Here is a 13,907-nt window from a genome sequence, read left to right on the forward strand (position 1 = left end):
CCCAGTCGGGGCACCGGATTCTGTCCTGGTTGCCCCTCTTCCAGGCCAGCTCTCTGCTGTGGCCAGGGAGTGCAGTGGAGGATGGCCCAAGTACTTGGGTCCTGCACCCCATGGGAAACCAGGATAAGTACCTGGCTTCTGCCATCGGATCAGCGCGGTGCACCGGCCGCAGCGCGCCAGCCGCGGTGGCCATTGGAGAGTGAACCAACGGCACAGGAAGACCTTTCTCTCTGTCTCTCTCTCTCACTGTCCACTCTGCCTGTCAAAAAAAAAAAAAAAAATCTCCCTTTGAACTTACTGAGTATTTTAGAATTAGGACATACGCAAAGAGCCATCAGGGTTTGTTTCTGCAGAGACTTTCTGGAGAAAGAATATTTTAGGCAGAGGGACAGCCAGTACCAGCCCCAATGTGGATGTGTTCAGGGAACTGTAAAGAAAAAAAACTGTGCCTGGAACAGAGGGACTGGAGGGACCGGAGGACAGATCACAGAGGGCTTTGGGAGCCCTTGGAAAGCCTGGGGCTTTTGCCCTGAGGGAAAAGGGTAGTCAGAGGGTTTTGAGCAGGGTGATGATGTGATCTGACTTGATGCTGTCAAGGATCAAGCTGTGCTGTGGCAAATGCAGGGCAAGGCAGAAGCAGGGTGCAGCGAGGAAGCTGGTTACAGTTGTCCAGGCAAGAGAAGCACGCTGGCTCAAACCAGAGTGGTGGGAGAAGAGGACTGTCTCGGACCAACCAGCTAGAGCTGACAGCGTTTGTTTTAATGGATTTGAAGGGAATGTAAGAGAGTAAAGGATGCCACCAAGGTTTGTGGCTGAGCAGTCAGGAGGATGGGACTTCCATCAGTGGAGAGGGGAAAGGCGGTGCCAGAGGTGTGGAGAGCTCAGGGGTTCCATTTTGGGTACATTGGATGCCTACAAACATCTAAATGGAGGTGTCAGATGGGCTGTTGCATATTCATGTTGGATTCAGAGTTTGGGAGAGAAGTTTAGGTGGGGATAGAAATTTGAGAGTTGTTGAGGCCAGCGCTGTGGTGTAGCAGGTAAAGCCACTGCCCGTAGTGCAGGCATCCCATATGGGCGATGGTTCAAGTCCCGGCTGCTCTACTTCCAATCCAGCTCTCTGCTATTGCCTGGAAAAGTAGTAGAAAGTCGACCCAAGTCCTTGGGCCTCTGCACCCGCGTGGGAGACTCGGAAGACACTCCTGGTTCCTGGCTTTGGATCAGCTCAGCTCTGGCCATTGCGGCCATTTGGGGAGTGAACCAGCAGATGGAAGACCTTTCTCTCTCTGCCTCTCTGTAACTCTGCCTTTCAAATAAATAAATAAATCTTTAAAAAAAAAAAAAAAAGTTGAGAGTTGTTTCTTATGAACAGCATCACTAAATGTGCGCCCTGAATGGTGAGTGTAGACCAGGGCTTCTCAGCTCACTAGGACTGTTGACTTGCATTGTGGTCCTTATGCATTGTATGATGTTTAGCAGCATCACTGGCCTTTATCCACGAGGTGCCAGGTGGTACCACCTACCTACCGTCCTCCAGTGTAACAGTCACAGTGTCACCAGGCATTGCCAAATATTCTCCCCACCCCCAGAGGGGGTGGCGGCTACAGAATAGCCCCACTTGTCCATTGGTATAAGTGAGAAATAAAGAAGAGGTGCAAGGACGAAGCTTAATACTGACTAACATGTAAACCACTCCGTGTTGTCCAAAGTGCCTTGACTGCATTTATTCTACTCATGTTTCACACTCTGTTGTTATTGTTGTAGTTACAGTTCTCATTTGATAAAAATAATGGGGGGGGGGGGCCGCTGTGGCACAGCAGATTAACACCCTGGCCTGAAGCATTGGCATCCCATAGGGCGCCAGTTCAAGTCTCAGCTGCTATACTTTCAGTCCAGCTCTCTGCAATGGCCTGGGAAAGCAATGGAAGATGGCCCAAGTCCTTGGTCCCTGCACCCATGTGGGAGACCCGGAAGAAGCTCCTGGCTCCTGGCTTCAGATCGGCGCAGCTCCAGCCATTACAGCCAACCAGGGAGTAAACTAGCAGATGGAAGACCTCTCTCTCTCTCTTGCTCTCTCTCTCTCTTGCTCTCTTTCTTTCTTTCTCTTTCTCCTCTGTGTAACTCTGACTTTCAAATAAATAAATAAATCTTAAAAATAATAGAGAAGTTATGGGGATGCCATTGACTGGAGCACAGGGACCCAACTGGAGTCTTAATTTTTTTGTTTGTTTGTTTGAGAGTTAGAGTTACAGACAATGAGAGGGAAAGACAGAGAAAGGTCTTCCTTCCTTTGGTTCACTCCCCAAATGGCCGCAATGTCCAGAGCTGGGCCAATCTGAAGCCAGGAGCCAGGTGCTTCTTCTCTGTCTCCCATGGGGGTGCAGGAGCCGAAGGACTTGGGCCATCTTCTACTGCTTTCCCAGGCCACAGCAGAGAGCTGGATTGGAAGAGGAGCAGCCAGGACTAGAACCAGCACCTATATGGGATGCTGGCGCCGCAGACGGAGGATTAACCTACTGCACCACGGTGCCAGCTCCTTAATTTTTTAAAAAGATTTATTTTACTTATTTGAAAGGCAAAGTGATAAGAGAGGGGGAGAGAGAAAACAAAGATCTTTCATTTACTGGTTTGCTCCCCAAATGGCCACAACAGCTGGGGCTGAGCCAGGCCAAAGCCAGGAGTCTAGGACTATGTCTGGGATTCTCACATGGGTGTCAGGGGCCCAAGTACCTGGGCCCTCTTCCGTTGCTTTCCCACATGTGTTAGCAGGGAGTTGGACCAGAAGCAGAACAGCTGGGACTCGAACCAGTACTTCAATTTGAGGTGATGGAGCTGCAAGCAGCATCTTAACCTACTGAGCCACAATGATGACCCAGAGTCTAATATTCTAGACTACACCATGCTGAAATCTGCTGGCAAGTGAAGCATCTTGGCTGTTCTCTGGAAGTAGTTCATATACTTAGTGTTGGGTTGTGCAGACCTTCTTGTTCATCTGTGGGAGCTGCAAAAGAATTTGTGGCCAAGGAGGAAGTAACACAGAGCAGCTGAGGAACCAGCCCCAGGGAACTGGCAGATTAGCACATTCTGTACCAGAAGGGGCTTGCCAGGAGACTGGGCTTAATGATATTACGATTCCTGTCTTTTGAAAACCCAGAAGAGCCAGTAAAGTCGTCCTGGCCTTACTGGTGTTTGCATTGGCATAGGTCATGTGTGCATTTCAAAAATAAATTAAGCAAACACCATGAGCCTTAGAAAATGTCTTTTGTTGTTTGCAACATTACTATCTGAGAATAAAAAGTATCTCCAGGAACCTCTGTCTTTTGTACCTCAACAGCTTCAAAGTTGTCCAGCTCTGTTTTATTTGCTTTGGGGCTCTGACTGTTCTGAGGCTGGGCCATCTTGTAGCTGCAAAAAAAAACACAGTGTTTCTGAGAGGTGGCTGGCATATTTCATGCTGGTTGTAAGAACCCATCCTCTTCTATGTATTCTGAATTCAGCATTTTAATTTTTGCTAGAAGTTGAAAGTATGAGATTCATCTGATAGTGTTGATGACCAGGTTTCGAATTCCATCTTCTCGGCAGGGTCTGCTGTCACTGTATTGTAGCAGGATGGTACAGAATAGAAGATTAAGAGCTATCATTGCTTGGTGGAAAAATGTGGGCCTCCTTAGAGTTCAATTTAAAGTGAAACCCTTTCCAAAACTGAACGGGGCAGGCATAGTGGCACAGCAGGTTAAATCGCTGCTTGGGACGCCCACATCCCATCTCACAGTGCTGATTCAAGTCCCAGCATCTCCTCTTCCAGTCCAGCTTCCTGGGATGCAGCAGGTGATGGCCCAAGCGCTTCAGTTCTGCTCGCCATGTGTGGGACACCTGTGTGGAGTTCCTGGCTCCTGGCTTCAACTTCGGCCAGCCCAGGAGATTGGGCATTTAGGGAGTAAACCAATAGATGGAAGATTCGTATTCTCTCTCTCTCTCTCTCACTCACATCCTTCTAAATAGGTGAAAACAAAAGAAGCTGTGAATGTCCACCTGCAAAGCCTTCAGGGTCTTATGCTTTCTGGTGTAATTTCACTTCCTAAGGGCTGATTGAAACTGCTCTACTCAGAGTAACTTTAATATTATTCAGTCAGTAAGTGAGGCCTCCTGGGTACTCAGCCTTTGCTGAGCTGTCTTCAAAGAAGTTATCATCTGGGGACTGGTATTATGGTGCAGAGGGTCAAGCTACTGCCTGCAGTGCTGGCTTCCCATACGGGTGCCAGTTCGAGTCCCAGCTGTTCCACCTCCAATCTAGCTCCCTGCTAGTGTGTCCGGGAAAGCAACAGAAAATGGCTGAAGAAGCCTGAACCCTGATACCACATGGGAGACCAGAATGAAGCTCCTGGCTTTGGCCTGGCCCAGCCCTGGCCATGTGGTTATTTGAGGAGTGAACCAGTGGATGGAAGATCTCTTTTTCTGTATTTCCCTCTCTCTCTGTAACTCTGCCTTTCAAATACATAGATAATTCTTCAAAAAAAAAAAAAAAAAAGTTACCATCTGATTTCATAGCCCATAGGAAGGAACAGGATCCAGTAAGGATGGAGTATGTTGAATTGCAGTTGACTCTAAGTGCTTGTGTAAGTGCTCATAGGAGTTTGAAAGAAGAAAGTAATAAAGTGTGGGGTGACCAGGAAGGCAACACCTGATGGATGATGGATTGGAACTGAACTGGAGGAAGGAAGAGCCATGTGCAGGAAGGCCCAGAGGCTACCACAGGCACGGTGTGTTCATGGGACACTGGCCAGCCTGGCTGTGGTGAGTGAGGTGTGCTTAAAGAGGGTGAGGCAAATTTATTTCGGAGGAAGATCTGTGAAAACAAGCAAAGGAGGGTTCACGTTTAATGTGAAAGGAAACAGGATGCTAGCGGTGCTGTTGAGCCCGGGGAGCAGCAGGATGAAACCAAGTGTAACTGATTGGGACCAAGAAGACACAGGTTACTGTCTTCAGCCAGCCATTGTGAGGGTGATGCCTGTGAGTTAATTGTCAGGGACAGGGAAGGTGATGGTTTATGAGGAATGGGTAGTTGACAGAATGGGAATTCTGAAAGGGAGTGGGCCCAGCAGCCTTGCCCAGTGTCTTAACAGAACTCCATGGTACAGCACCAGTGGCTACATATCTAGGAACTTGGCTTAGCACTCTCCTTTGGTATCTCCCCAGTGAGGCTCTTAAATTCTGTCTTCCTTTTTAGGACTCTGCCCTAGGAGAAGGCTGTGAGAGAGCTCTGTCAGCATCCCACTGGGATTCTAGTGTACTTGCTGTTGATGAGATCTATGGGGCCAGAATTCCAAATAGCAAGTCACTTTTTCTGAAAGGGGATGTGAAACTCAGCTACAGTTCTCCTTATAGAATTTTAAATAGTATGTTTTCATTCACAATTATGTATGCTTGAGTTCTGTTCTTCATGGTGGTTTTCTTTGTGAAGGGGGTAAGTGAAAGCTGTGGGAGTTGCCTTTGGCCGTGGGGAGCTGTGGGTGGGTGGGAGGATGGAGGGAAGATGGATGTACAGTGGAGGAGATGAAGAAGGAGTGGCTGGGTGGGTGGAAAGTTCCCTAGCAGGACCAGGCGCTTAATTATGAGCAACAGAAGAACTGTGTTACAGAGGTGAGTATAAAAATGATTTATAGGGCTTTTAAAAAATACTCAGCACACTTAGAACTGAGTTAAACTTTTAGGCAGTTCTGGCAGACTTGGAGGCTGTGAACTGAGCCTCTTTTGTGATCAGCCCTGATGCACGAAAAACAAATGTTTCCTTGTTTTTCTGTGTGTCCTTAGTCATTGCATCAGACACATGACTGACACACAGAAGTGGCTTGGACAGCAGTGTTGAATCATCTGCAGCTAGTCCCACCATCCTGAAGGGGCCCAGCTATGCCATCAGCAAGCCTCCACCACAATTGATTGACAGTACCAGGGAAAGTGGCTTGAATGTTCCTGAGAGAATGCTCATTGCCCTGCCTGGTACTCGAGGGCAGACTTCGCTCCATTTCTAGTTAGTAAGAGATTAGCAAGTCTAATCAGGGTCTAATAGGTCTCTAGCCCTTATCACCAGGCCTATGGGCAGGATCTTAGCACATCATGTTTGCAGTACAGGATCAGGACAGAACTCAGTGCTAAACGCTGCATTCTTCTGTGTTTGCATTCAGTGTACCTAAGCGATACAAAGGAGCACTAGGCGAGCGAAGCGCTGACTGAGAGACTGGCCCAGGAGGTGGGAAGGAGAGGGGCCCGCATGGTGTTCCCAGGTGTTGTCTGCTGCTGCCGTCAGTGCGCACCGGGAGAGCATGCAGCAGATGCTCCTGTCTGATTAACCTGTGTGAGCCCTCTTACTTACTTAAGTCAAATCACAAAGAAAAGCAAAATAAAGACAGGTATGTGAAAGTCTCCGTGTTGTGGTGGTTTATCTAAACAACAAGCTTTCATATAAAGAAAGACTGATTCCAAAACCTTTCAGTGAGACAGCGTTGTTTCATTAGGAATTTCAGGACCCCCCCACCCCAGGTTGAAAAAACAGTGCTGGCTCACCAGTATGGCATGTTTCACAGTTCACACTTAGCTGTGTGCAGAGCACAAATAATGGGCAGAAACAGGTTCACCCGCATACGGAGCAGCTTGGTAGATAGCACTGCACGGCCTGCTGTTGGAGGTTGGTGAATGAATTAAAAAAAAAGTTCTGAAGCAGACCTTGTTCTTGGTTCTTAGTATTCTGGCATGCAGTTAGTGTGCTCTGTCAGTAGCGCTTTTTAGTCCAGGTTGAGCATCCCTAATAAGGAAATCTAAGATTTTCCGAAATCTGAAACTTTGAGTGCCTGTGTGACACCACACCATTAAACATTGTTTCATGCACAAAATTAAAGGTCAGTGATAGCCACATTACTAGCTAGGAGTGATACTTGCTACTCCAAAGGAGCAGCTGTCAGCTATCGTGAAAAACAAATCAGAAGGACTGGTTATTTTTATGTTTGCCTTGAGAATAAAATCATAAATACTAGATCTTAAATTGTTCCTTTAGGAGATGTGGTGGATGAGACCGAGTTTATCTTTTATTAAATGTTCTCTTTAGAAAGTATTTTAGAATCAAATTATGGCTTGCAGTAGTTATGGTTGCATTGTGGAAATGCAGTTCGGGGCTGACTTGACCTGTAAAAATTAGTTGGCTTGAGGCAAGGGTTTCTCCCTCCACACTGGCAAGCAGGGCAGCATCTCTGCTTTAATCAGGAAGTACAGAACTACTGTGCTTTTAAAAAAGAGTGCTTACCTGCTCGCTCGTGAATTTGAACTCACAGTACTCACAGCCATGATAGCTGTTTGGAGAAAAGCACAGGGAAAACTGAGGCAAAACAAGTAACACTTCAGCAACCATGGCCCTAGCAGTTTCTTCTCCCCTAGCACACGTGGGCTGCTCCAAACAGCATGGCTATTTCTGTGCAGTTGGCTAGGCTGTAGAGAACTGGCCTCTACACTTGGAGGCAGGTGGCCTTTTTTCTTCTTCTTTTTTTTTAAAGATTTATTTTATTTATTTGAAAAGCAAAGTTTCAGAGAGAGGGAAAGATAAAGATTAAGGTCGTCCATCTGCTGGTTCATTCCTCAAAGGGCTGCAAGGGGCCAGGGCCAAGCCAAGAGCTTCTTCCAGATCTCCCACGTGGGTGCAGGGGCCCCAGAACTTGGGCCATCTTCCACTGGTTTCCCAGGCCTTAGCAGGAAGCTGGATTGGAAGTAGAGCAGCCAGGACTCAAACTGGGATGCTGGCATTTCAGGTGGTGCCTTAACCTGTTCTCTTTTGGATTTGAGTGCCCTTACCCTCTGTTAACAAGGGTAAATTAGTGTTGCTGCTGGTCCCTCTGTGATAAGACGTGGTTCTTCTCCAAGAGGGTAGCCTTCTGCATCAGACCCACTGGGTTTTGTAATCATGCTGACAGCTTTGTTTCTCCTTGTGTCGTGGTTGAATTCAGGATTCTGTGATACCAACTGGTGTATCTGTCTCTTGATCTGTTTTTGTTAGTGCGGTATCGGCACAACTCTTAGGAGAGATATGTCATTCATGTAGGCTGTTAAAACAATTGGCATCTGCTTTTCCTGCAGATAAAAGTTGAGCGGTTCCTGGGTCCCAGAAGAGAGAACCTTATCTGTATTGCCGAACCCTCCTTCTAGGCTGGGGTTGGGTTGGCTGCCAGAACTGTTAAACCAGGAGTTGGAACTCCAGCAGAACATGAAATGTGGATGGGCCTCCCATTTTAAATGTACCTCTGTCTCACCGCTAGGGATGGCAAGCACAGGATTCTCACTTGGCCTCCTGCCACAGGATGCCTTGGACAAGCTGCTTTTGGAATCTCTACCAGGTTTTTCCTCTTGGAGTTGATGTCATGTGTTCTGTGACACTGCTAACCCTGCGTGCAGGGAGTCTAGATCATAAAGTGGTTTTGAAATAAGAGTCGGCTCCCTCTCCTTTCATTGCAATGATGGTTGTTGGTTTTGGAGGGGAAAACAGAGCCTGTTCCTTAAGCCACCTTTCTATACTAATTAACCATTAGCTGCTCCAATATTTTCTTGGTGAAAAGGAACCCAGGTAGTATTTTTCTTCCCAAAAGGCACAGACCCGCCGTCATGAAGCAGAGGATCAATGATAACCATGATCTCAGCGTGGTAGTACCACACTGAATGGCCCAAGGGCCAGGACACTCAAGTGGAAATTGGAAGATGCATGTGCCAGTTGCACAGTACCCGGCAGCAAAATCATGAACTCTCTTCTGCAGCTATTCCAGAGAAGTCACAGGGCCAATGCTTGCTTTATGGTGGCTCACAGGAAGAGGGTGGAAATTCGGACTGGAAGAGATTCCATTTGGGATGATGGGGGAAATATGTCTTAGAAAACCAGTGTCTGGTTTTTTGAGTTTTCTTTTCTTTGCGTTTTCTGTTTTTGTTTTTGTTTTCCCTGCTTAGAGGCCTTTGAGCATTGTATTGGTTCTGCTGGAATCTAAGCTGACAGTTGGGTCATTCTGGATGGGTGAATATCGCTTTAAACTGCATGACTTTCTGCCTTTGGTGTGTGTCATCTTCCTTCCAGGACCCAGGTTGACAGTGCTGGTGGTGCTGTGGCTGCCGTAACGGTTGCAGCCTGTGCTTGCCTGCAGAGGTGGGATTGGCTCCGTGACTGGCAGGCATGAACCTGGTGCTGTGAACGCCAGCACTGTGCCCTGGTTCAGATGACCTCGCCTCTCTGAGCTTGGATGGGAAGGGCTCCACACAGTTGATGCTCTGTCGGCGCTGGCCTGAGAGCTGCAGGTTCACCTCGGGGCTTTCCTTTTGCAGTAAAGCCAAGCTAGAGAATCTGTTCTGATCTTCAAGGGCTTTGTGTGGAAAAGCAAAGTGCGAGAGCAATTCCAGTGCTTCCCACTGAATATGTTTTTAGTTTTTTTGTGTGTATGGGGAAGATTGTTTTGTTTTTGAAGTAGAGAGGTAGAGAGCTCCCATCTGCTGGTTGAGCCCACCCTGCAGATGCCTGCAACAGCCTGGCTGGGAGTTGGGAGCTCTGTCTAGGTCTCCCACATGTGTGGCAGGAACCCAGGTACTTGAGCCATCACCTGCTGCTTCGCAACATCTGCATTGACAGGAAACAAGAATCAGCAGCCAGAGCTGGAACCCAGACCCTGGCACTCCCATGTGGCACGTGGACATCTTAACTGTGAGGCCCCAGGTGTTCCTAAGAGAAAGGCAAGACTGGAGCCTTTCCCACCCAGCCTGGGCAGCATGAAAAGTGCCTTTGGGAATGAAATAAACTTGATCACGTGGCAGGGCAGAGGCAGTGTGGGGTGAGCACTGCAGCCAGCCGGACTCGGTTTCAAGTCTTGGCAGTGACTGACAAACCTTGAACAAGTCTCCCTGCTGCTGTAGCAAAGTGAGCATCTGTCAGGTGGGTGTGTTAGTTCACTCCTGGCTTCTAGGGCAGGGGGAGAATTAAAGATGGTGTATGGTCAGCTCCTGGTACTGGTGCTGGGTGGATAATGGCTATTTCTTTTTTACATTGGTTTTGTGGATGTGTCATTAGCCAGCAATAATGAGATCTTAGTTAAGGTGCAGAAAGTGTTGTGTATTATGAGGCTGTTTAGCAGAGAGATGGAGGCGTTGTCATCAAGAAGGAAATAAGAAAGCATTGTGACCTGGGTGGAGGAGGCTGGCACCAGCTGACCTACCAGTTACAAGCCTTGGGGGATCTCACCAGCCTCCCCTCTCTGGATGGTGTGATTCAAAATGTGTCAAGCCCGTCCTGCTGAGGTTTTATATGGCAGGGAGGACCTTCAGGCCCTCTCTGTGCCCACTGGGCTTCCTTCTGGCTCACTGGGAATCAAGGATTCTTGAACTTGGTTTGGTTGTCGAGTTGCACTGCTGTATTTACCATCACTGACTATCTTCACTCTCTTCCAGGGGCTCCACGGGCCTTACCCCTTCGGCCAGTCTTAAACGGGTGTCAGCAAGAAGAAAAAAAAAATAACAAAAGACAGAAGGCCTGACTTTGGGGGGTAGGGCAAGGGTTTCCTTGGATTGCAGACCACATCGCACGGATCCCTGGCTGTGCCCCTCATACCGGAAGAAGAGGAGGAAGCAGAACAGACTAGTTTTGAGTAAACTCAGTATGCATGTGTGAGTGCTGAATCGCAGCAGTGGTGTCGAGGCTCCCAGGAAGAGACCATGCAGCCACCCTGGGTTTTGTTCCTTAGGTGTCAGCCCAACAAGTCATCAGGTCACCCGGGAAGGGGAAAAGTGTTTGAAGAGGGAGGGGGGTAGCCATCTTTCTAAACAAAAATTATTTTGCCTACAGAGAGGTTGTAGTTTGAGCACATGTTAATTTTTCCCCTTTCCCACTTTTATTTTTTAAATAAGGGATAACGTACTCTTCATAGAATAGTGCTTGCTCTGGATAGGGTGTAGGATGAAAACTGCGTGGCACGTTTGGGACTGTGGAGTCGGTGCTGAAGGAGTGCGGCTGCCGTGCCACGTGGCTCTGGAAGTCTGACCCCTTCTGTTTTTCATGGCATCAGCCAATGAGTTATCACCCTTCCTCCTCTTTCTCTTTAATCTTCTGTTGATTTACACCTTTGACATTTGTATTCAGCAACCCTGTGGCTTGTTAGCATCAGAACCTCTCTGAAGCCCAGACTCCCCTGTGTGGCCGGCAGAGGAAGCCTCGAGGACAGCTCTTGGGTGACATGGGGTTGCTGAGGCCGAGAGGCGTCCTTCTGCACACACTCGTAGCAGTGCAGCTGGCTTTCCTTCCATGTTTCTCTTGGCAGAGCTGCACCGCCCTGCCTACTGCTCTTCTGAGCTCTTCACACAGTGGCTGCCCACTCGCTCTGGGAAGAGGACCCCTGTGCTGCCCAGGCACGGGCCATGTGCACGCACACGGGTGTTGGTGCAGCTCACCAGCAGGCGTCCCGTGGATCTCTGTTGTCACACATCTCCTTTCCCTGTGTCCCCTCCAGTTAGCCTGTTAGTGAAGGCTGAGCTGATGGAAGTGTGAAAACACAGCCCCAGGTGGGGCCTGTGTCACGGGGACAGGCCTCAATCAGTGGCTACTTGATCTTGGAAACCACATTTAGGTGGAAATTAGAGGACCTCCCTGCCCCCCAGCCCGCCCTGGCAGAATGCTCAGTTGTTGGTGAGGAGCTGGGCGAGGGCAGCCCCTCTGGAGCCGAGGCTGCATGCCTGCTGCTCTCCTGGGCTGGCGGCCTCACTGGCCCCTGTGGCTTCCAAGCGGGTTGAGATGTGGCTCTCTCCATGGGAAGCTTGAGCCAGGCTAGAACAGCTGTCTGCCAAAGATACAAGAATATGCAAAGTCCCTCTTTCCTCTCACCCCCTCCTTTGAGTCTTACTTGGTTTGAGAGTTGGAAACGGATCTAGGGTGTGGTTGCAGGTCACCTGCTTACTACCACACCCCCATCCAGCCCGGAGGGGGTGTGAGACTAGCAGGGAGACCAGGTGATGAGTGGCTGCAAGGGGTCGTAGAGCCTGGGTGTGGGTGAGGGTCTGCCTGCCTGTCTGTCTCTGTCTGGGTGTCTGAGTTCCAAAAAATGTGTGGTGTTTGCTCCTCCTCATCCTCTTCTGAGACTGTTGTTTTTTAAAGTTTGATTGTGGAAGAAAAAGCTTGTATGAAACTCCCCCCTTCACCTTCCCACACCCCTCAGAAAACCAAAGGGGGAATATCCACCCGCCGAGGGCAGTGCAGCTGGGGCTGGGGCTAGAGGAGGGCTTCCCTGGAGTGCCTGCTTTCTGTGTACACGAGGGCCTCTCCCTAGCAGAGCAGAGGGAGCTCCTGTTGGTGCCCATGCCCTGGGGCTCAGGATGGTGTTTTGTCTGGGAGCCCTGTTAGGCCCAGGCTGCTGCTGCTGTGGTGCCAATCTCCTGAGACACTGCCACCAGGGAGCCCACGCATGCCCAGCCATCCTTCCCTCTTGATGACCTTGAAGCAGTACGTCCTTCAGCTGCCCCTGGCAGGGTCGTGGGGGGCTTCACAAGCCCTGCTTTTCTGGGTTCCCATCTGACCCACACAACAAGGTGCCCCTGCATTTGCCACGAGGGGCTTCGTTGGCCACCATCAGTGGGTGTGGTCCTGCCAGAGTGGTCCTGCTGCTCCTCCTGCTTGTAGGCTACCTCACCTGCTAAGTGTCCCACACACCTTGGCTTCCTTCCCACGAACAAGCCATTTTTGTGTACATCCTTGGAGAAATGGGCTCTGCAGCGGGCCAGAGCAAGTGCAAGCCTTGGCGTGGGGCGGAAGAGGGTACGTGACTTCCCCAGGCCCAGGAGGGCCTCGGTACCAGTGATGTGGGTTCTGAGCAATGCCTAGCGCCCCTCCCTCCCCTGCCTGGAGGGTCAGTAGAAGCTGCCTCTCAGCCGCAGTAGTCCCTGCTCCTCTTAGAGCCTTTCCCAAGTGGCGGCCGCCTCTGGGCAGGAGCACGATGTGTGGCGTCCAGGAAGTGAGGCAGGCCCATCCTTAGGTGATCAGGTCTGAGGCCAGACGGGGAGGCGGAGGGACTCGGGCTTGGGAGGAACCCGTCTGTGTGCATGGAGTGAGCTGTTTGTGTCTGTGTGGGTTGTGTGCACATGTGCATGCCTTTTTTTCTTTTTGCCATGGGGACAATTGAATTTGGGGAATTTTTCTACCAGAAACAGCCAGCCTTCTCCCACTGGCTGTCACCTAAAGCCCATCAAAGTCACATCCAGCCTAGAGAGAACTTCAGTCACCAACTCCACTGGTGTGGCGGAAGGTGGCCCAGGTGGGAAGTGGGCGTAGGAACAAAGAGATCCCCGAATTCACTGAGAGCCCCAGCAGGAGAGCATGGTAGGGTGGCGAGGGCTCGGACACACACACTGGCTCCCCTCCCTGCCCTGTGCTTCCTTTCCCGCGTTTCCTGGATGAGTGAGGAGCAGCAGTGGTTGCCCCTTCCACCTGGACAGTGGTGTGTGGAGCACACAAGCTGGGTGGGTGTTTGTGGTGGGGCCTCATGGTGCCTAGGATGAGATGAAGATGAGGAGGTTTTTCCTTACTGTATAAATGAATATTTGTATGATTAAATTAACACACACACAAAAGGCTGTTTCCACATGTGTCTGTGAGTTTTATTGCGCCTCCAAGCATCCTGTGACCTGCGTGGTCCCACAGTGGCTCTGTAATGTGCACTTCTTGGTCTTTAAGTCTTTCCCTCTTGGAGATGGGAAGACTGAGACCCTGAGGTTCATGATATGTGTGTGTGTGAGAAATCAGTCCTGGGGTTCTGAGTGGATCTGGTGCCCTTCCTTGTGCCAGGTGACCAGATGGCCTTGAAGTCACCAGGGGACAACACCGATGTTGATCACTACTGTGTCCCCGGAATGTA

General features: G+C 49.7%; 1 protein-coding gene across 8 annotated transcripts in view; it reads left to right on the top strand.

Moving 5' to 3' along the window:
• ILRUN (inflammation and lipid regulator with UBA-like and NBR1-like domains) overlaps window positions 1-13,623 on the top strand; it is a 109,811-nt gene extending 96,188 nt beyond the window's left edge. For 3 of the 8 annotated variants that reach the window (XM_008262797.4, XM_051855764.2, XM_070074170.1), the window contains one exon: window positions 10,459-13,623. In XM_008262797.4, coding sequence (XP_008261019.2) covers window positions 10,459-10,494 — 36 coding nt within the window. In that variant the 3' untranslated portion in view covers window positions 10,495-13,623. Of the gene's footprint in view, window positions 1-1,116; window positions 3,793-6,182; window positions 6,418-10,458 lie in introns of those variants that run through there. The other 5 variants (XM_051855761.2, XM_051855763.2, XM_070074168.1 and 2 more) reach the window with 2 other exon arrangements.
• Window positions 13,624-13,907: the final 284 nt, after the last annotated feature.

Source organism: Oryctolagus cuniculus, chromosome 5 (assembly GCF_964237555.1).
Source record: "Oryctolagus cuniculus chromosome 5, mOryCun1.1, whole genome shotgun sequence".
In the NCBI taxonomy this organism is placed as follows: Eukaryota; Metazoa; Chordata; class Mammalia; order Lagomorpha; family Leporidae; genus Oryctolagus; species Oryctolagus cuniculus.